This window comes from Populus euphratica, unplaced genomic scaffold, assembly GCF_000495115.2.
Source record: "Populus euphratica unplaced genomic scaffold, PopEup_1.0 scaffold27.1, whole genome shotgun sequence".
In the NCBI taxonomy this organism is placed as follows: Eukaryota; Viridiplantae; Streptophyta; class Magnoliopsida; order Malpighiales; family Salicaceae; genus Populus; species Populus euphratica.
Window position 1 is genome coordinate 274,168 of NW_011499899.1, and position 21,569 is coordinate 295,736.

At 32.5% G+C, this 21,569-nt stretch overlaps 2 protein-coding genes and 1 long non-coding RNA gene across 4 annotated transcripts in view; 1 reads left to right on the top strand and 2 right to left on the bottom strand.

The window, feature by feature from the left end:
- LOC105132471 (uncharacterized) overlaps window positions 1–8,178 on the top strand; it is a 15,120-nt gene extending 6,942 nt beyond the window's left edge. Inside the window, exons 2-3 of the long non-coding RNA XR_843581.1 lie at window positions 4,334–4,682; window positions 8,116–8,178. This is a non-coding gene — a long non-coding RNA (uncharacterized LOC105132471). The remainder of the gene's footprint in view (window positions 1–4,333; window positions 4,683–8,115) is intronic.
- LOC105132470 (germin-like protein subfamily 1 member 16) lies at window positions 4,263–8,725 on the bottom strand. 2 transcript variants are annotated; one of them, XR_843580.1, is made up of 3 exons: window positions 8,562–8,725; window positions 7,732–8,403; window positions 4,263–4,302 (listed from the first exon to the last, which is right to left on the bottom strand). XR_843580.1 is itself a non-coding variant. In XM_011036003.1 (2 exons), the coding sequence occupies exons 1-2, from the start codon at window positions 8,680–8,682 to the stop codon at window positions 7,838–7,840; spliced, it is 687 nt and encodes a 228-aa protein (XP_011034305.1). In that variant the 5' UTR covers window positions 8,683–8,725; the 3' UTR covers window positions 7,665–7,837. The 2 variants fall into 2 exon arrangements, 1 of the variants encoding a protein (XP_011034305.1); XM_011036003.1 differs by lacking the exon at window positions 4,263–4,302 and having other exon boundaries at window positions 7,665–8,403.
- A 6,425-nt stretch (window positions 8,726–15,150) lies between these two features.
- Window positions 15,151–16,143, bottom strand: LOC105132473 (germin-like protein subfamily 1 member 16). Its single transcript, XM_011036006.1, has 2 exons — window positions 15,979–16,143; window positions 15,151–15,820 (listed from the first exon to the last, which is right to left on the bottom strand). The coding sequence occupies exons 1-2, from the start codon at window positions 16,097–16,099 to the stop codon at window positions 15,255–15,257; spliced, it is 687 nt and encodes a 228-aa protein (XP_011034308.1). The 5' UTR covers window positions 16,100–16,143; the 3' UTR covers window positions 15,151–15,254.
- Between the last annotated feature and the right edge of the window lie 5,426 nt (window positions 16,144–21,569).

Sequence of the window (21,569 nt, forward strand, 5' to 3'; positions counted from 1 at the left end):
GTCTAATTTGTTGACAAATAATTTCGAGTGCCTTGGGGGCAGAACTGGGTTCTCCTCCTTTCATGGGACTTGTAGCCCCATGTCTTAACTTTCCAACAAGCTAACCTTGCTTGAAACGGAGTCCTAGAACTCCAAATATAGTCAAAAATCTGAGAAGATGTCAAAATATGACCTCTGCTGGCAAATTTAGAAAGCTGTTAAAATGACTATTTAGAAGCATTAAAGGGTGAAAATCTAGGTTCTTTCCTTTCAGGGAACATGTAATGTTATATCGTTGCTTTAAAAAGAAATGAGCCATGTTTGAAATGAAAATTTATAACGATAATTATGGCCAAACAAAGAATGACAATATTAATGGATCAAATTGGTATGGACTAACATACATTTAGTGTATGTTAGGATCTCGAGTAAGGGGATCACCATGTATTGATGCCTATGGGGCACGGACTAGCATACATTTAGTGTATATTAGGATCCCAGGTAAGGGGGTATGGATTAGCATATATTTAATATATGTTAGGATCCTGGGTAAGGGAATCGCCATGTATTGACGCCTATGGGGCATGGACTAGCATACATTTAGTGTATGTTAGGATCGCAGGTAAGGGGATCACCATGCATCGACTAGCATACATCTAGTATATGTTAGGGTCTCAAGTAAGGAGATCGCTAAACAACGACGCCTACGAGGTGATGATGATACTGGTGGAATTAGTATTAATAATGAGTTAGGTAGAAATAGTTGTGGTTGATCTTATGGAATCTTGAATGGAAATTAAAAATAAAAAATGAAACAGTTTTAGTAGTTGAATGAAGAAGAGTTCTAATGGAAACAAAAATGAAGAACTGAATAGAATATAAATATATGTTTGCCTTTCTAAATTGTTGGATATTTGTATTACTATACTTATTGTGATATTCATGTTTCAATAATATATATTTTGTTTCAGGACCATTGCATGTATTATAGGAGTAGATCTTAACTTTTTTTCACTTTTTGTTAAGTAGTTCTACGAAGTATGTCCTTGTATTTTGAAATATTAAAACATTTATAGAACTTAATTTATAAATTTGATGTTTAAACTCAAATAGATGAACTTAGCTTTGAAATTCTTATAATCATGTTTCATGTATACGTGTTCATCTCATTTGTTCCTCTATAATGATATTTATTGTTCAATGTATATTCTAAATATTATGGTTGTGATAATGATGATGTGTTGTGGGATTGAGATCCAAAACAATTGGGTCGTGATTGAGTTATGAGATGCAAGACGTTAGAAGTGTAAACAAATATATGTCGTTAACTTGAGACGTTTTAGTACATAGGAGATTTTGCCAAAATTTTGGTAGAAATTTTGATAGAACCTGTATATCAAAAAAAAAAAAATACCTAAAAATTTTCAATGTATTACGAAAAAAGATGTAGAAAATTAGGGTTGTTACACTATTGTTGTAAGAATAAGTATAGTATAAGCTCAACTTGGACTTTAATGTTATATACTAACATGTTTTGTATTTGTTATTTTGTTCACTTTTAATACTTTGATTATTACATGGTTAATCTAGGTTTATGCTATATAACCCTTGATCCAACAAATACTTGCACTTTCGTAGCCCAACAGTATGGTATAACCGACACTTGTACTTTGAAAGGAACTTGATTTGTTGTTAATTTAATTTACAATCATAAATACCTGATAACATTTATAAGTATTAGTATTATTCGAATAAGATGACTAATGTAATCATGTTAACAATTTATAATCTGATTAAAACCTTATTTATGTGTGGTTTCTAGTTAAGTAATAGAAGGAGTTTATACTATACTTGTTTGAAATACCATTAGTGAATCCTCTAACCTTGAAAATTATTTTATCCTTGTTTAATCCTTACATCAATATCACATCTCAAGAATTCTCTTCAACTCCGTTTCATTTATTGTTTATAATTTTATATAGTTCACCTCCCTGTGTTTCAACCCCGGTCTTGTTGGGTTATTTATTACTTCAACACTTATTAATTGGAAGAAGATATCAATCTTTTGGTCTTGTCAAACATCATCAATTTTTATTGTCCCAAAACTCACAGCTTGCTGAATCTCAAATCTTTCAATTACAAGATGAATAATTTTTCACGTGGTTTAAAACACAAGTGTTGTTTAATTATTCTTATCTCTCGAGATACTTAATTTCATTATAGATTCCTCGTTAATTGTGATGGAGATATAATTCATGTACTAGGTTTATCAATTGGGAGGGAATGATAATGTTACTTTGAATTTATTAAGCATGGGTCCTGAAAGAAAGGTGAAGTGCTATAACGGGTAATTTCTCAATAGATGTGTGTTTCATATTGAAGAGTATGATCAGGATAGAAAGACATATAACAATGGGGTCTGTGTTGAGGGATCAAATTCTAATATGTTTAAAATTGACTATTATAGGAAGTTATAAGAGTTCACTAAATTACAATATCATAATGAGCAGAATAGAGTCATTTTGTTCAAATGTTATTGGTATAATACCATTGATAAAAGAAATCAGCATATATCCCTGTTGTTACTTATTTTTTAGCCCACATGAAATACCAAAGGAAAATGAGCTTTTAAGCACATTGAATCTCTTTATATTTCTATCTTAGCTATTGGTTCCTCTTGGCACTCTGTAGACATATCTAAAGGTATGATCTATATTAACCAAAAGTTCTTGCTTTTAGACTTTGAACCCAAGCCCATTCATCACGCCAAACCTATCCTATAAAAACTTATTAAAGAACACCAACACCATAGCAAGACGAACCAAACACCAAGTAGCTTACCTTAGGTAGGGCATACTGAAGGTGTAACACCCTTCCTTTACACAACCAACCCCTTGCCTTAGAATCTCTAAAAGACCAGATAGGTTTCCTAGAGACCATATGCAACTAGTCCTTTACCTTAGAATCTTTGAAAGACCAATTAGGTTTCCTAGTGACCATAATACTAGGTAGCGACCCCCTTATTCACAAAAAGAAAAAAACCCAAAATCAATTCCACGTCCTGGGGAGGGTCGCTCCCACGCCTCGCAAAAGTGCAAACCTCAACTCTTTGCTGAGTGTTTAGATTAATAATGATTAGGACATATGTCATCTTACTATCCTTTAAGCCTCACATTGCTTTTATGAGGGGTGATCACTGGGACAACAAAAGACCCTATTTAGAGACAAAGTAGTAAACCTACCTTATGTTTCACATAAAAAAACTAGAACATATTGTTAGGGTATATGCTCCATAATATCTTTTCAATCAAAACAAGTCTAACTCCAAGTCATCTTTAATTCCATAACTTGGGAACGAAATGGCCACCACTACTAAATTTTTCATAATGAAATATGGGAAAAATTTTGAACTATCACAATTGACTAAAGAAGACTGCCCAAAAAGTGATGCTAAGAAGCTATTGCCAATCAAGAACCTGAATTGCACTATAAATGAGGTGAACAAATTAATAGCTCACTTCCAAAATGTGGATAAGGATGCATTTTTTAGTAAATACAGATGCTTGGTAGAGATTACAAAGGTAGAAGTTTTAAGCCCAGCTGTGTGAACTCTCAATTCTCCATATTTTTTTCTTTAACACTTGTCTCTCAACCACATTAACAATTAAGTTATGCCTTGTAGAGTGAAGAGTGGTATTTTAAAGGGAGTCAAAGGTTGGTATCTTGCCTTAGCATGTTTTGATGAGTGCAAATTTATTTTTGGAAAAAAAGTATTTTAGGGACCGCCACCTATCATGATAATAATGAATAGAATTCTAACACAAATCATGATTTATTTCAAATAGTTGTTTATATTGCATATCATTCTTCGTAGTTTGCTTTTTTATTAGAAAGAACTTTTACAAGCATGTAACATTGGCTATGGTTCTGGTCTATGAAAAAAAAAACATTTTATGTGATCAATAGGTGTTTAAAAAGTTTAGATAATCTAGGATCACTTCAAGATCAATCTTGTCACATGGTCCTTATTTGAGAATTTTTCTTGATGAAACATCCTTTTGGCTTTGACTTTTCCTTATTTTTATTTTTAGTATGCCTTTTAGCATTTTATTCACATATTTTTTTGATTTATTTTAATTCTAAGTATGGGTTTTGATTATGGTAAAAGTGTGAGACATAATCTTAGTGACATCTTAAGATTCTAAAGCATCAATAAAATATATGAAAAGATGCTTTATTAAAAGTGGAATGTAGTTCTCAAAACAAGAAAAAAAAAGTGCAAAAAAAAAAAGTCTCAAAGACCTTATCCAAATCTGTTGAAACCTAATTATTTATGAAAATAAATATGAAAGAGGTACGTGGTAATGAAGAAAACATGCCAAACATGAGGCTACAGCTTCATGTCTTCTTAATAAATGTGTTCTTCTAATTGTTGTTGTCCGTCCAGAATTGTTTCTGAAGATAGTCGACTAACTTCTTGTCCACTTGGAAGGCCTTGGTTAGAACATTAGGATTAATGGGTGGATCTGCTCCAAACACGGCATTTGCAATTGTAATCACACCAGGGTTCTGGCTGCTTAAACTGGCGAATGCAACGGCATTGGTTTTTCCCACATTGAGCTGGAAATGAACGAGTCCGACTGGGAACACAAAAACATCTCCAGGATTTAAGACCTTGGTGATTAGGCGATTATCTCCGTTAGGTAAGTTCGATGTAACAAAACCGACATCTCTTTTCTAAGTTTAGCCATCTCTTTATCCTTGCAATTTAAGTTCTTCAAGTCATCAATCAATCCTTTCATTTATGTGATAGGCCTGCATTAAAAATAGACATTTACCACAAATTATAAGTATCTTATATTATTAGATACCTACACTTGGGAGAAGACATCAACCTTTTAGTCGTGTCAGTATCCTCATAGAAGATTTCGAGTAGATGAACAAAAATCAAGCAATTAATTAGGGTTTTGATGCACTCTTGTTTTATAGGGTTTTAGATTAAGCAGCAACTGTGGGCTAAGTTACGTGTCCCTCCCCTAACCTAATCCTTAAAGCTTGCTTTTGTAGGCTAGTGATCTTTACGATGTCATCCTTTCATACTTTCTATCTCTCTTTAGAATTGAGCTTCTAACTAGGTTCTTTATTCGTAGGTTAGATCTTTGTTATATTACCCTTTATGCTTTTTACCTTTATTTGGTATTAAGGTTTAAACCAAGCCCTTTCCTTGTAGGCTAGTGATCCTAATGATATTGTGTACATGCTTTCTATCTCCCTTATAGGTTAGTAAGCTTTTAAATGGACATTTTTCTTATTTTTCATCATTGTTTTTTAAAGGCAAGTATTGTAGTTTTGATGGGGGGCCTTATATTTCAACCTAGTGTTGTTTTGTTTTACTATCACCATGCAAGAAAAATAAATATGGTGTTCATATGGATGTAAATACATGATTGAATGTGCAAAAACAAATATGATGAAGGATTAGATCAATTTTTCTCTGAAACTTTTTGCATGACTTGAGACCTATATAACTCGATTTGGAAAAATATTTATCACCTCATTGTGTTTTCTTTTTCAAACTAATCCTTGTATCCTCAATAGTAATGTATCCACCATCTCACACTTTCTATAAGCATTGGTGGAGATCTAATAAAATCATAGTATAAGATGAAGATGTATGTCATGAGATGTTATTGTTCACATCCTATGAAGGGTCTATCTTAAAAGATAGGAGCTAGTTTATGAGATTTTCAAGCTCAACTTGTCTAGGCTTAAAGATTTTTTAGGCTCCCAAATTATCCAAATTACTAGTGGGGTAACCCTAACCTCTTAACCTTACGCACCATAAGTATGAGAAAATTCACAATACCTGATATATAAGGTGAGTTCTAATTTGAGCAGGAGTCCAAATAAGAATCAGTGGACTTCAATCACACTCATCATTGATATCCTTATCTAATCTTAAATGGGTTGAGCTCGAGTCTAGAGCTTGCATTCCTTTTCCGTGAAGTGTGTGAATCATAACATGTATATGAACATAACAATTAAATAATATGAATAAAATGAACATTGCTAAAAATAAATACCAATAAATGAAAATATTTACAAAAATAATCAAGCAAATAACATAGCAATTAAAAAGAAAAAGTAGGAGAGAATACACAAGTAATAGACTCAACCCTAAAGGGTTAAAATCTAGGGTTATTTTTATGAAATTTAAAACAAATATTGGTACAATTTTATGCATTGTCTTTTCAACTTGATAGTTAAATTTACATTATAATAACTCAATTTTTTGTCAACTGGTTGATAATTATAAAGTTAGTTGATAATAAATTCTTATAATAGAGAGAAAATATTACTTAACACTAATTCCGACCATTAAAATAGTTGAACTTAGTGTTAAAGGGTTTCATTTGATTAAATAAGTTCTAATAGGGTGTTCTTTGACCTTCAAGTTACTTAAAAGAGATGATGCGACCTTGGAAAGTTTTTTAGGTGTCGATTGATTTTTTTATTTCTAGATTTGTTTTGGGTTATTTGAAAGTATAAATGAATTTATTTAGATCTATACAATGTTGTTTTGATTTTTAAATTTAAAACTGATTGAAAATGTAATTTTTTAATGTAAAACACCCTTGTCCTAATTTTTTTGGCAATCCTATTGTCACAAGAATCTAGGTATAACTAGTAATGAGTTGTTTGTTGTAGCGGTTGACAAGTTACGTACTAATTTTTTTAATTAAAAAAGATAGGGTGAATGACATATTATCTAACATTAAAACAATAAAATAAAATAATGAAGGCATGTACAAGCAAACATAAGCTAGTAGACCCACTTGGCTAGATTTTTCTTTATTAAGGCTTGGGCATGCATGACAATTCAGGTCTGCTCCCTATGTTCTTTTCTTATTTTTGGTTTTTTTGTTCTTCGATGCTTTTTTTTTTCAATTTTATCTCTTGATGTTTTTTTAAATTATTTTTTTTTCAATTTTATTCTCCCACCATTTTGTTGATTCTTGATTTTGCAAATGTTTATTTTTGTTATTTGTTTTCTAGTCATTCCAATTATCTTTGCACTCATTAAATCAACGAATTCACTTCATTCATGTTAATTTCCATGTATTTTAATTTTTTCTACTAGAAAATATATAAGAAGCACATTTGTTTTTTCATTAAAATAAAGCTGAGCCATTATTAGCGTCACATAAACAATAATATAGAGTGTGTTCGTTTACGTGGTAGCGTTAGCTTTTAAAACAAACCACATAAACATCATGTTTGGTAATATTAAAACTCAACTCAGTATTTATGTGGGACTCGTATATTTTATGTTGAAACCACCGGTATGCACAAAGCAACTGAGAGCTGCTTCTCCCCCTACTGCGTCTATGCCATGTGAATTAATTCATTTGCATATTGTTCATTTCTTGAACAACATATTTAACCAAACACATTAAATTTTTTTATTTAACTTTAATTTTAATTATAGTTTTAACCAAATATATATAAATACTAAATTATCCTCAATTAACAATATTTTTTATAAAATAATTTTTTTTTCAAACTATAACCATAAAAACTGGAGCAATTCCAAACAATTCATAAAGGTTGACTTTAACAAGCTTCGGCAATGTAAAGGTACAACGTCTGGTTGGTATTTAGAAAGAGGATGATGCCTGCAATTCTTTGGTGTCATATTGTTATGCTTTTTATATCATTAACAAACCGAGCATAAAAGACACGAGCAGAAACCTATTTATTTATGAAAATAAATATGAAAGAGGTACGTAGTAATGAAGAAAACATGCCAAACATGTGGCTACAGCTTCATATATGTCTTCGTAATAAATGTGTTCTTCTAATTGTTGTTGTCCGTCCAGAATTGTTTCTGAAGATAGTCGACTAACTTCTTGTCCACTTGGAAGGCCTTGGTTAGAACATTAGGATTAATGGGTGGATCTGCTCCGAACACTGCATTTGCAATTGTAATCACTCCAGGGTTCTGGCTGCTTAAACTGGCGAATGCAACGGCATTGGTTTTTCCCACATTGAGCTGGAAATGAACGAGTCCGACTGGGAACACAAAAACATCTCCAGGATTTAAGACCTTGGTGATTAGGCGATTATCTCCGTTAGGTAAGTTCGATGTAACAAAACCGACATAGAGGGTACCCTCCACGACTACTAGGATCTCAGTGGCACGAGGGTGAGTGTGGGGTGGGTTCAGGCCACCATGTGGTGCATAATCAATGCGAACCAAGGATATGCTAAGAGTGTTGAGTCCTGGAATTTGAGCAACATTGACAGCAGTGACATTTGAACCAACTGGACCGGAAGTGTCCCGAGGAACGTTGAGTCCAGAAAAGAAGAAATCCTTTTCAGTAACTTGCTCTGGGTCCTTGCAGAATTTTCCGTTCACAAACACTGCATGAGAAAGGCATTTGATGCATGCCCTTAAAAAGTCAGTCAATTAATAGAGAATGGAGATATTAAAATATATACTGGATGCATGCTATTTTCAGTGTAATATTATCATGTAACTCCTGGCAAAAACTCCCGACGAAAACTTAAAAACCACATACCACCATCGGTTTCTTTCATGGCAACACAGAAGTCCTGAAGAGGACTAGGATCAGAGGCAGAGGCAAATGAAGAAGCCAAAGCCAGGACGACAAAAACTAGTAGAACCTTGAGTCCTTCCATCAGATTCTATACCGATCTATCTTGTGGAGAGGGGTGAGATATCTAGCGAGGATGCAAGGCTATTTATAGAGTGGAGTCATTGAATTAGTCCTAAATGAAGCCGACGAAGACTCAGTAGTCGCTCGTTCTGTGATGTCAGTGATGAAACCAAGTCCTCGAAACATTTGACATTATCCGCCATATGCCAGTATTCTCTTTATAATACTCTTTCCAACATGATACTTTTCCATTAAGTTACCAGGAGTGGGTGTGCATGTCTCGTGTCACAAGGCTTTATCATAGAACTCCGGTCAAAATGTCTCTTGTCGAGAACTAAAGACTTCTAGGTGACAAAATGTTACCGGTCCTGGGTAGTTAATTCAATGGATTTATATCGCAGCATAGCTGGCTTTAGGTCTATAATTATATAGTCATCTGATCTTGTTTTAACTGTCGTGTAGAACTGAATAGTAATCTTATTTTGCATTGGTACCGGTAGATTGCATTAAATTTTTCTGATTGAATATGTTCTCGTAGTATCTATTTATAGACACCAATACAAATATTATCTTCATTTATACTTAAGGAATTATAATAAAAAGATAAAAAATAAAAAAATTCAAAAAATATGATGAGATATTATTTTTATAGACAAAATATCGATAGATTTAAATACGTTAATTAAATCCATTTATAATATTTAATCTATGACCTAATAGGCAACCCTTCTCTTTCCATCTTTTTTTTTTTCTTCTTTTTTTTTTTTTTCTTCTTAACAAACTACACAAGCCCCCATCCCAATTTTATCACAAATCCACTTTCCACTACAAATTAAACCGCCCCAACACATAGTTTGTCAACATCTATATTCTGATTCAAATTTTATTGAAGATTTTTCACTTCAAGTAAATAAAACTATCTAGTTTTTATTTGAAATTAATTTTAAAAAGATAATTTTTATTGCATATTTTTCTAGTATATGTATTTTGTTTGGGTGTTTACTTGTTAATTTTATAGCCTTTTCTCATAGAAATTTATTGTATGAATGTATAATTTGTCATATTAGGGTTTGTTTAAGACTATTTAAAATTGTATTTGTTTGTAGATTGATTAAATTTATTTTGAATTTTTGACTTAGGTATTTTGTGATGAAATAAATAATAGATTTTTTTAACGAGTTCGTTTTATATTTTGTCAATTTTATTATTGAGTTGAAATTTTCAGTAAATGTATACAATTTTGAATTTATGTAGATAATTGATAATGAATTAATTGTACTATTAAAATAATTTGAATAAGTTTATAATATTCTATTATTTATTTAGTTTGTGTAATTAATTAATACATGTTGTCATCAATATTTTATATAAGTTTGACATGTAATGGATGATTGTTCATAAATGTATTGAGATTCACTCGAAGGGTTGTGTAGATTATTGTAATGAGATTCATGGTTTTATTAATTATGCATTATCTAACCTGAGAAATATTAGTGGATGCAGTATTAAATGTCTATATAAGAGGTGTAAGAAAAAAAAAGTTTCTTGATTTAGATACTGTAATGATGCATCTTCTATAAAAAAAAAAAAAAGTTTATAATGAGATACATGTGTTGGTTTGCACACGAAAAACCATATGTTCCTTAGAAGAACATGGTAGAAAGGACGGTTTGGTCAACTTCTAGTTTTAGCAACATGCATAAAATTGTAGATAACAATTGTAATCCTTATAAGACTATGGTTATGGATGCAATGAGAATGAATCAAAGTTATGTCAGTCAATGTCCAATCATAGATATAAGACCAATCTTCTTCATCATAATCTTGATGTCATGCACATTGAAAAGAATGTATTTAAAAATATTTTCAACATGGTTATAGATGTTAAAGGAAAGACAAAGGACAACATCAATGCTAGAATGAATATATCTTTGTTTTTTCACCTTAAAAATATAAAGTTGGTTTATGATAAGATATTGGGTGCAAAACCTAAAGCCAACTTCGCTTTCAACAAGAATACATAGTTAACTTATCTACCAATGGAATAAAAGTCAGTGTTTTCCTTATAGACATGTTTTGACCATATAAAGGTTGGTAAATTTGGAGGATTGCAGATTGTATGGAATAAAGAGTCATGACTGCCACATGCTTATGCAAGCACCCATTCTACTAACTTTCCAGAATTTATTATTGAAAGAGATATAAGGTGCACTCATCGATATCTGTTATTTTTTTAGAGATATATGCTTCAACAAGTTATAGACACAACACATAGAGATGTTTGAAATGAATATCATCCAAAAAATCTGCAAACTTGAGAGGATATCCCCTTCATTGTTCTTTGATACAATGAAGCATTTACCCATGCATCTACCATTTGAAGCAAAATTTGAAGGCCTAGTCCAATATAGATGAATGTATCTATTTGAGAGATTAGAGATTACACATGCATCATAACTAAAATTCAATTGTCTTTTTTGAAAAATTCAAAACATTCATTTAATTTCATGCAGTTAATTGTTTAACCTTGAGAGAAAAGTAAAAAACAAGGTGCATGTTAAGGCTTCAATATGCAAGGCTTATATTATTGAAGAGATCTTAATATTTATCTTGTATAATTTTGAGGCTCATTTAAGAACAAAACTCAATCGCGTTCCAAAGCATGACAATAATGGGTAAGTGCTTTCGTGTGGGAACATATCAATATTCTCCTATACTAGATGACTCGTGCCAAACAATATTGTGAGGCGAAGATATTTGACTAAAATAGAATTTAAGCAAGCATATAATTATGTGTTATATAACTGCAATGAACTGAGACCTTTTATTTAGTAAGTACAATACTCCATATGTTATTAATTTTGAATACTTTATCTCTTATACTATCATAAGTTGATAGATTATTGAATTTCTCATAAGCAATATTGTCAATTTTTATTGTCCCAAAACTCACAACTTATTGAATCTCAAATCTTTCACTTATAAGATGAATAATTTTTAACAAGGTCCGGAACACATGTAAGGGTTCTTTAATTATTCTAATCTCTCGGGATACTTAATTTCATGATAGATTTCTTGTTTATTGTGATGGAGATACAAATTCATATACTATGTTTACCAATTGAGAGGGAATGCTAATGTTACTTTGAATTTACTAAGTCTAAGTCTTGAAAAAAAGTTGAAGAGCTATAATGGGTATTTTCTCAATAGACATGTATTTCATATTAAAGAATATGATCAGGGTAGAAAGACATATAAAATTAGGTCTGTGTTGAAGGATCGACTTCTAAAATGTTTAAAATTGACTATTTTATGAAGTTAGAAGAGGTCACTGAATTGCAATATTATAACGAGCAGAATAGAGTCATTTTATTCAAATGTTATTAGTATGATACCATTAATAAAAGAAACCAGTGTATATCCCCGTTACTCATTTTTGGGCCCCACATGCTATAGATGATGTGTACCCCTATTGGATCGAGTGCAGGAGTTTAGCTCATGTTTGCTGAATGATTGACAAAAACAGAGAAGAAATAAATATTTTTCTAACCCTGTTTGAGCTGTTTTATACTCCCTCATTGCTACCAAAATCATCAAGTTTCTTAGACTGATTAGAAATCTTCGTAATGCTAAATTCATTCTTTTTTTATCTGGTCTTTAAGGTTGGATAAATCTCCCAGAATTTAAACTATAAAAAAATTGATTATATTGTTGTCGTAATTTTTTATTCCAAATTAGGATTTGATTCTGACTTGGTTTCGTGCAATATCTAACCATCCTAGGTATATTTTGTCACTCATGACATGTTAAAGAATTAAGCTGCACCTTTAGGGCTCACTGTTCTTATGACAGACTCAGTCAGATTAGGATGCTTAGCATTGTTAGTTTCTTGATTCAAATTAGGAGATCCTTTTGACCAACCAGATTTAAGCTAACTTTTATTCTTCAAAACAAATTTATCTCATATTGACTCCTTCATGAAAGTTATAGACATGTACGAATAGATGAAATGAGTTTTTAAATCCCTTGATTTTGATATCAGAAGCTCAAGATACTCCCTTTTGAATATCTAGTGTGAAAACAAAGAATCCTACCACAAGAAGGATTCTAGCCTGATTTTTTCAGGTCTTAATTCGAGGGACTCAATTTAATATTTTTAAGGATTTATCAGATTAATTAAAGATAAATTTCAAACTTTAGAAAATGAATTGGTTTCGTTGGAGGAATGAAAAAAAAAAGGGATTGGATCTTCAAAAAATGACAAGAATTCCATCACGCTGGATAAGGAAATAAGACTTTATAGCATGGTATTGTTCAGTTATGTTATGAACAATACCCCTCCCCGTCTGCAATTCTTTCCTTTTCCCTGCACAACTGCGAGCTTAGTTTCCATCTTGTTCTTGCTCGATTTTGTGAGCTACAGATCACAGTTCCTGCTTTAGTCTAAGGGAGACAGTTAGACACTTCATGTTAATAGCTGCAAAATGACATGAAGAGAGGAACCTCACCATCATCTAATGGCTGGGATCTTATCCCTAACATAGATGGCTAAAATGATGTGTTAATGTTGGAAAGAAATCACTAGAATCAGCATAGAATCATAAGAATATTTTAGTTCCCTAATTAGCATTATTTGATTATAAATAAAAAAAATTCCAAAGGAAGAAAGAAAGAAAAAGGAAAACAAAACAGAGAAGAGAAAGAGAGGAAGAAGAAATGAAAGAGAGGCAGGGTAGAGAAAACCATAGGGAATGTAACAGCTGAAAGCAAGGAAAACATGAAGGCAGGGGCGATAACTCCACTAGCACAACACGCCTTCATCATAATCATCTTTGTCATCTCCAGAGAAAGCATCAGCAAAAAGAGATAAACAAAAACATAAAACAAAACTGGTGTGGCCGTCATTTTCGTTGTCTTCAGAACTAGTGACCACCAGTTATGCGCAGAAGCTTCACCGCCATCGTCTTTGCCAGTCTCAATGCCAAGTAAGTTTCCATGCATTCCTTTCACTTTGCATTTCAAGTGTACTATTATTATACATGCTTTTGTTACTATTTAAGTGAATTATAATTCACTTGAACAGTAACATAGCAAACATTGTTTGCCTAGCTGGGGTCACTAGATGGCGACTTCATTGGGGACTTTAGGACCAGGCTTGGTAATTATTATTATTATTATTATTATTATTATTATTATTATTATTATTATTATTATTCTATATGTTGTTGTTTTTCTATGAATGATACTTTGTTTAAAAGCTTTAACATGCATCTTTATATTCTGTCATACATGGTATATTGGATATGGGTAAGATCTTGTGGCATCCTATCATACATCAGTTCATTATTATTATCTTTTTGAAGGCACACACATTAAACTTTAAGTAAAAAGGGGGACTAGCAGTTTGCCTTATAACTTGAGTTATGATTTAAGTTTGTGTAAACCCGAACTCTTTGTTAAGTGTTTACACTAATAGTGATTGGTACATATGTCATCCCATTATCAATTGAGCCCTCATATTATATTTACGATGGTGATCACTAGGACAGCAAGAGAGCCTCTTAAAAGACCAAGTAGTAAACCTACCCTATGTCTCACATAAAAGAACTAAAACCTATTCTCAGGGTATATGCTCCATAATATCTCTAATCCCAAGGCATCTTTAATTCCAAGACTTGTGAACAAAATGGTCACTATTGCTAAATTTTCCATCATGAAATGTAAGAAAAATTCTGAACTGTCACAATTGACTAAAGTAAACTACCCTAGAAGTGATGCTATGAAACTATCGCTAATCAAGAACTTAAATTGCATTATGAATGAGGTGAACAAGTTAAAAGCTCACTTCCAGAATGTGGATAAGGATGCATATTTTAGAAAATACAGACGCTTGGTGGAGATTACAAAGGTAGAAGTTTTAAACCCAGCTATACAAGCTGTCAATTCTCGAGATTTTTCCCTTTAACACTTGTCTCTCAATCACACTAACAATTAAGATATGTCTTGCAAAATGAAGAGTGCTATTTTACAGAGAGTCAAAATTTGATATCTTGCCTTAGCATGTTTAGATAAGCGCAAATTTGTTTTTGGAAAAAAAAGTATTTTAGAGACCGCCACCTATCATGAAAATAATGAGTAGAATTCTACTACAAATCATGATTTGGTTTCTAATAATTGTTTGTATTGTTTAAGATCATTGCTTATTGTTCTTCGTAGGTTGTTTTTAGTATGCCTTTTTAGCATTTTCTTCTCATTCTTTTCTTATTTATGGTTGGTTGGAGATTTTAAATTATTCTTTTTAATTTTTTAATCTTTTTTACCCCAAGTGTGGGCTATGATACTTGTAAAAATGTGAGATGTAATCATAGTAACATCTTAGGATTCTAAAGCAACAATAAGATATATAAAAAGATACTTAATTAAAAATGGAATGAAGTTCTCAAAACAAGAAAAAAAAATGGTCTCAAAGACCTTATTCAAATCTGTTGAAACCTAATTATTTATGAAAATAAATATGAAAGAGGTACGTGGTAATGAAGAAAACATGCCAAACATGAGGCTACAGCTTCATGTCTTCTTAATAAATGTGTTCTTCTAATTGTTGTTGTCCGTCCAGAATTGTTTCTGAAGATAGTCGACTAACTTCTTGTCCACTTGGAAGGCCTTGGTTAGAACATTAGGATTAATGGGTGGATCCGCTCCGAACACTGCATTTGCAATTGTAATCACTCCAGGGTTCTGGCTGCTTAAACTGGCGAATGCAACGGCATTGGTTTTTCCCACATTGAGCTGGAAATGAACGAGTCCGACTGGGAACACAAAAACATCTCCAGGATTTAAGACCTTGGTGATTAGGCGATTATCTCCGTTAGGTAAGTTCGATGTAACAAAACCGACATAGAGGGTACCCTCCACGACTACTAGGATCTCAGTGGCACGAGGGTGAGTGTGGGGTGGGGTTAGGCCGCCATGTGGTGCATAATCAATGCGAGCCAAGGATATGCCAAGAGTGTTGAGTCCTGCAATTTGAGCAACATTGACAGCAGTGACATTTGAACCAACTGGACCGGAAGTGTCCCGAGGAACGTTGAGTCCCGAAAAGAAGAAATCCTTTTCAGTAACTTGCTCTGGGTCCTTGCAGAATTTTCCGTTCACAAACACTGCATGAGAAAGGCATTTGATGCATGCCCTTAAAAAGTCAGTCAATTAATAGAGAATGGAGATATTAAAATATATACAGGATGCATGCTATTTTCAGTGTAATATTATCATGTAACTCCTGGCAAAAACTCCCGACGAAAACTTAAAAACCACATACCACCATCGGTTTCTTTCATGGCAACACAGAAGTCCTGAAGAGGACTAGGATCAGAGGCAGAGGCAAATGAAGAAGCCAAAGCCAGGACGACAAAAACTAGTAGAACCTTGAGTCCTTCCATCAGATTCTATACCGATCTATCTTGTGGAGAGGGGTGAGATATCTAGCGAGGATGCAAGGCTATTTATAGAGTGGAGTCATTGAATTAGTCCTAAATGAAGCCGACGAAGACTCAGTAGTCGCTCGTTCTGTGATGTCAGTGATGAAACCAAGTCCTCGAAACATTTGACATTATCCGCCATATGCCAGTATTCTCTTTATAATACTCTTTCCAACATGATACATTTCCATTAAGTTAACAGGACTGGGTGTGGATGTCTCCTGTCACAAGGCTTTATCAAAGAACTCCGGTCAAAATGTCTATTGTCGAGAACTAAAGATTGTTTGGTGACAAAATGTTACTGGTCCTGGGTAGTTAATTCGGTAGTTAATTCAATGGAAGTTTCTTATGATTGTCCTGTTGATATGGTTTTCTAGCTCGTTCTTAATATTGTCCACTTGCGCCAAGTGCTCACAATCTTCTGTTAAAATAATGCAATTGTGAAGTCCATACGGAAATCACTATAAACGTTCTAAATATTTCAAACTTATATCGGAGGGACTAGTAATCTTACTTTGCAATGGTATCGATGGATTGCATTAAATTTTTCCAATCGAATATGTTCTCACACTATCTATTTATAGACATCAATGCAAATATTATTTCGGTATATAATAAAAAAAATTACAATAAAAAAATAAGAAATGAAAGAAATTTAAAAAGTACGATGACATATTATTTTTATAGATAAAATATCGATAAATTTAAATACATCGATTAAATATATCTGTAATATTTAATCTATGACCTCATAAGCAACTCTTCTCTCTCCATCTTATCATTTTTTTTCCTCTATTTTTCGCCGCAACGAGCTGCACAAGCCCCCACCCCAATTTTATCATATTTCAATCTCCCACTACAAATTAGACCACCCCAACACATAGTTTTTCAGCATTCTTATTCTAATTCAAATTTTATTGATGATTCTACTACTTCACGTAAATAAAACTATCTAGTATTTATTATTGTTATTGTTATTCTTGTTGTTGTTATTCTTGTTGTTGTTATTCTTGTTGTTGTATTATTGTTATTTATAATTTGTACAATTAACCTCCTTGTGGTTCGACCCCGGTCTTGCCGGGTTATTTATTACTTCGACACTCTTGCACTTGGGAGAAGACATTAATCTTTTCGTCGTGTCAGTTACATTATTGTTGTAAGAATAAGTATAGTATAAACTCAACTTGAACTTTAATCTTAAATACTAACATGTTTTGTATTTGTTATTTTGTTAACTTTTAATACTTTGATTATTACATGGTTAATCTAGATTTATGTTATATAACCCTTGATCCAACAAATACTTGCACTTTCGTAGCCCAACAGTATAGTATAACCGACACCTGTACTTTGAAAGGAACTTAATTTGTTGTTAATTTAAGTTATAATCATAAATACCTGATAACATTTACAAGTATTAGTATTATTCAAATAAGATAACTAATGTAATCATATTAACAATTTATAATTTGATTGGAACCTCATTTATGTGTGGTTTCTAGTTAAGTAATAGAAGGAGTTTATACTATACTTATTTAAAATACCATTAATGGATCCTCTAACCTTGATAATTATTTTATCCTTGTTTAATCCATATATCAATATCACATCTCAAGAATTCTCTTCAACTCTTTTTCATTTATTATTTATAATTTTATATAGTTCACCTCCCTGTGGTTCGACCCTAGTCTTGCTGAGTTATTTATTACTTCGACACTCATGTAATTGGGAGAAGATATCAATCTTTTAGTCTTGTTAAACATCATTAATTTTTACTATCCCAAAACTCACAGCTTGTTGAATCTCAAATCTTTCAATTACAAGATGAATAATTTTTCACGTGGTTCAAAACACAACGGTTGTTTAATTATTCTTATCTCTCGAGATACTTAATTTCATTACAGATTCCTCGTTAATTGTGATAGAGATATAATTCATGTATTAGGTTTATCAATTGGGAGGGAATGTTAATGTTACTTTGAATTTACTAAGTATAGGTCCTGAAAGAAAGGTGAAGTGCTATAACGGTTATTTTCTCAATAGACATGTGTTTCATATTGAAGAGTATGATCAGGATAGAAAGACATATAACAATGGGGTCTGGGTTGAGGGATCAAATTCTAATATGTTTAAAATTGACTATTATGGAAAGTTAGAAGAGTTCACTAAATTACAATATCATAATGAGTAGAATAGTCATTTTGTTCAAATGTTATTGGTATAATACCATTGATAAAAGAAATCAGTATATATCCCTGTTGTTACTTATTTTTTAGCCCATATGTTAAAGATGATGTGTACCTCTTTTAAATCGAGTGCAGGAGTTTAGCACATGTCTGCTGGAAGATTGACAAAAGAAAAAAAAAAGAAATGTTTTTCAAACTCTGTTTGAGTTGTTTTCTACTCCCCTTTGCTGTCAAAATCATCAAGTTTCTTAGACTAATTAGAAGCCTTCATAATGCTAAATTCATTTTTTTATATGGTCTTTAAGGTTAGATAAATCCCTCATAATTTACACTAAAAAAAATTGATTCTACTATTATCTCAACTTTTTGTTCTAAATTAGGATTTGATTAAGACTTAGTTTCGTGCAATATCTTATCATTACAACTATATTCTATCACTCATGACATGTTAAAGAATTGACCTACACCTTGAGGGCTCATTGTTCTTATGGCAAACTCTCAGTCAGAGTGGGATGTTCGCCATTGTCGGTTTCCTGAATTAGATCAAGAGATCCTTTTGGCCAACCAAATTGCAACCTTATTCTATTCTTCAAAATGAATTTATCTCCTTTGAATCCTTCATAAAAGTTGTAGACTTGTACGTGTAAGTGAATTTATGTTTTCAAATCCCTAGATTTCAATATCAAAAGCTCAAGATATTCCCTTTTGCATATCTAGTGTGAAAGTGAAAAATCTTACCGCAAAAAGGATTCCAGCCAGATTTTTTCAAGTCTTGATTTGAGGGACCCGATTTAATGTTTTAAGGATTTATCATATTAATTAAAGATAAATTTCAAACTTTGGAAAGTCAATCGATTTTGTTGGAGGAATTCAAAAAAATAGGGATTGAATCATCAGAAAACAATAGGAATTTCACCACACTGGATAAGGAAATAAGACTTTGCAGCACAGTATTGTTCAGTTGTGTTCTGAACAGTACCCCACCCCTTTAATAATTCTTTCCTTTTCCCTGAACAACTGCCTGCTTAGTTTCCATCTTGTTCTCGCTCGATTTTATGAGCTACAGATCATGGTTTCTACTTTAGTCCAAGGCAGACAGTTGGACACTTCACATTGATAGTTGCAAAATGACATGAAAAGAGGAACCTCATCGTCATCTAATAGCTAGGATGTTATCCCTAACATAAATGGATGGGATGATGTGTTAATGTTGGAAAGAAATCACTAGAATCAACACAAAATCATAAGAATATTTTAGTTTCCTTTTGCATTATTTGATTGTAAATCAGCTGAGATTTACATCCTAGAATTAGTGCATTGAAGCTTTCCTAAATAGAGCTATATTAGGCTATTTAGAAGCCTCCTCTACTGACCTAGAGGAGGGAAGGAAGATAGAAAAAGAGGAGAAGGGAAAAAGAAAAAGAGGAAGGGGAGAAAGCAAAAAAAAAAAACTCTAAAAAAGGAAAGAAAGAAAAAGGAAAATAGAACAGAGGAGAGAAAGAGAGGAAGAAGAAACAAAAGAGAGGCATGACAGAGAAAACTATAGGGAATGATACAGCCAAAAGCAAGGAAAACACTAAGGCAAGGGCGACAACTCCACCAGCACAACATACCTTCATCACCATCGTCTTCATCATCTCGAGAGAAAGCATCAGCAAAAGGTGAGAAACAAAAACAAAAAAATAAAACAAGGGTGGCTATTGTTTTTGTTGTCTCCAGAGCTAGTGACCACCAGCTATACATAGAAGCTTCAGCGCCATCGTCTTCACCCATCTTACTATTAGGTAAGTTTCCATGCATTCCTTTGACTTCGTGTTTTAATTATACGGTTACCATGCATGCTTTTGTTACTGTTTAAGTGAATTATAATTCACTTGAACAATAACCTACAAGACACTGTTTGCCCAATCGAGTCATTGGTTTGACGAGTGACCCGACTAGGCCTGCTAGTTTCAGCCCCACCATATGGGCCGAGCTGGACCTTGCCCCTAAAAAAAATGAATGAGATCGTTGGTTTTTTTCATGTATTTATTTTATGGTTATTTTCATGTATATATATACGTCTAAGAAAATGTTTTCTTGTATTTTGCATATGGCCAATAACTTAATATATTTTGAACATTCCTTTTAAAAAGAAATATTCAAAATTTTAAAAGAAAATTTGTTTTAGCATGGATTTTTTAAACACAGTAAATTATTGTAGAAAATGTTTTTTAGCATGGATTTTTTAAACACAATAAATTATTGTCTTATATTTTAGATTTTACAACATGTTTGTAAATTTCAAATTGTGTTGGTCAATATTTCAAAAATATAAAATTTTATTTATTAGGAATTCATCTTTATTCACCATTAATAGTTAGATAAAGAAATCCAAAAGGGGTTAAGATCCAAAATATTATTGTGAATAAAATTTTTATTCACTATTGATAGTTAGATAAAGAAATCCTAAAAGGGTTAATATCCAAAATATTATTGGAAATAAGTTGCTATTATTCACTATTGCTTTTAATACGCTGTGAATTTTCTTAAATTTCTAAATTTTTATCCCTCTTCTTTGCGATTTAGGAGTTGCAAACACTTGAAATACAAAAGAAAAATGAGATTTTAAACACATTGAATCTCCTTATATTTCTATCTTAGCTATCGGTTCCTCTTGGCACTCTATAAACATATCTAAAGGTATGATATATATTAACCAAGGGTTCTTGCTTTTAGACTTGGGATCTAAGCCCATTCATCACGCCAAACCTATCCTAGAAAAACTTATTAAAGAACACTAACACCATAGCAAGGCGAACCAAACACCAAGTAGCTTACCTTAGGTAGGGCATACTAAAGGTGCTAATACCCTTCCTTTACACAACCAATCCCTTACCTTAGAATCTCTAAAAGACCAGATAGGTTTCCTAGAGACCATATGAAACTAGTCCTTTACTTTAGAATCTTTGAAAGACCAATTAGGTTTTATAGAGACCATAATACTAGGTAGCGACCCCTTTATTCACAAAAACAAAAAAAAACCCAAAATCAATTCCATGTCCTCGGGAGGGTCGCTCCCACGCCGCGCAAAAGTGCAAACCCCAACTCTTTGCTGAGTGTTTAAATTGATAGTGATTAGGACATATGTCATCCCACTATCCTTTGAGCCCCACATTGCTTTTATGAGGGGTGATCACTAGGACAGCAAAAGACCCTATTTAGAGACGAAGTAGTAAACCTACCTTATGTCTCACCTAAAAAAA

Bases quoted from the DNA above. Each gene is read 5' to 3' on its own strand.
- LOC105132473 (XM_011036006.1), bottom strand. From the start codon at position 16,099: ATGGAAGGACTCAAGGTTCTACTAGTTTTTGTCGTCCTGGCTTTGGCT. The intron at 15,821-15,978 runs GTATGTGGTTTT...TTTCTCATGCAG, and splicing joins CATGAAAGAAACCGATGGTG to TGTTTGTGAACGGAAAATTC.
- LOC105132470 (XM_011036003.1), bottom strand. From the start codon at position 8,682: ATGGAAGGACTCAAGGTTCTACTAGTTTTTGTCGTCCTGGCTTTGGCT. The intron at 8,404-8,561 runs GTATGTGGTTTT...TTTCTCATGCAG, and splicing joins CATGAAAGAAACCGATGGTG to TGTTTGTGAACGGAAAATTC.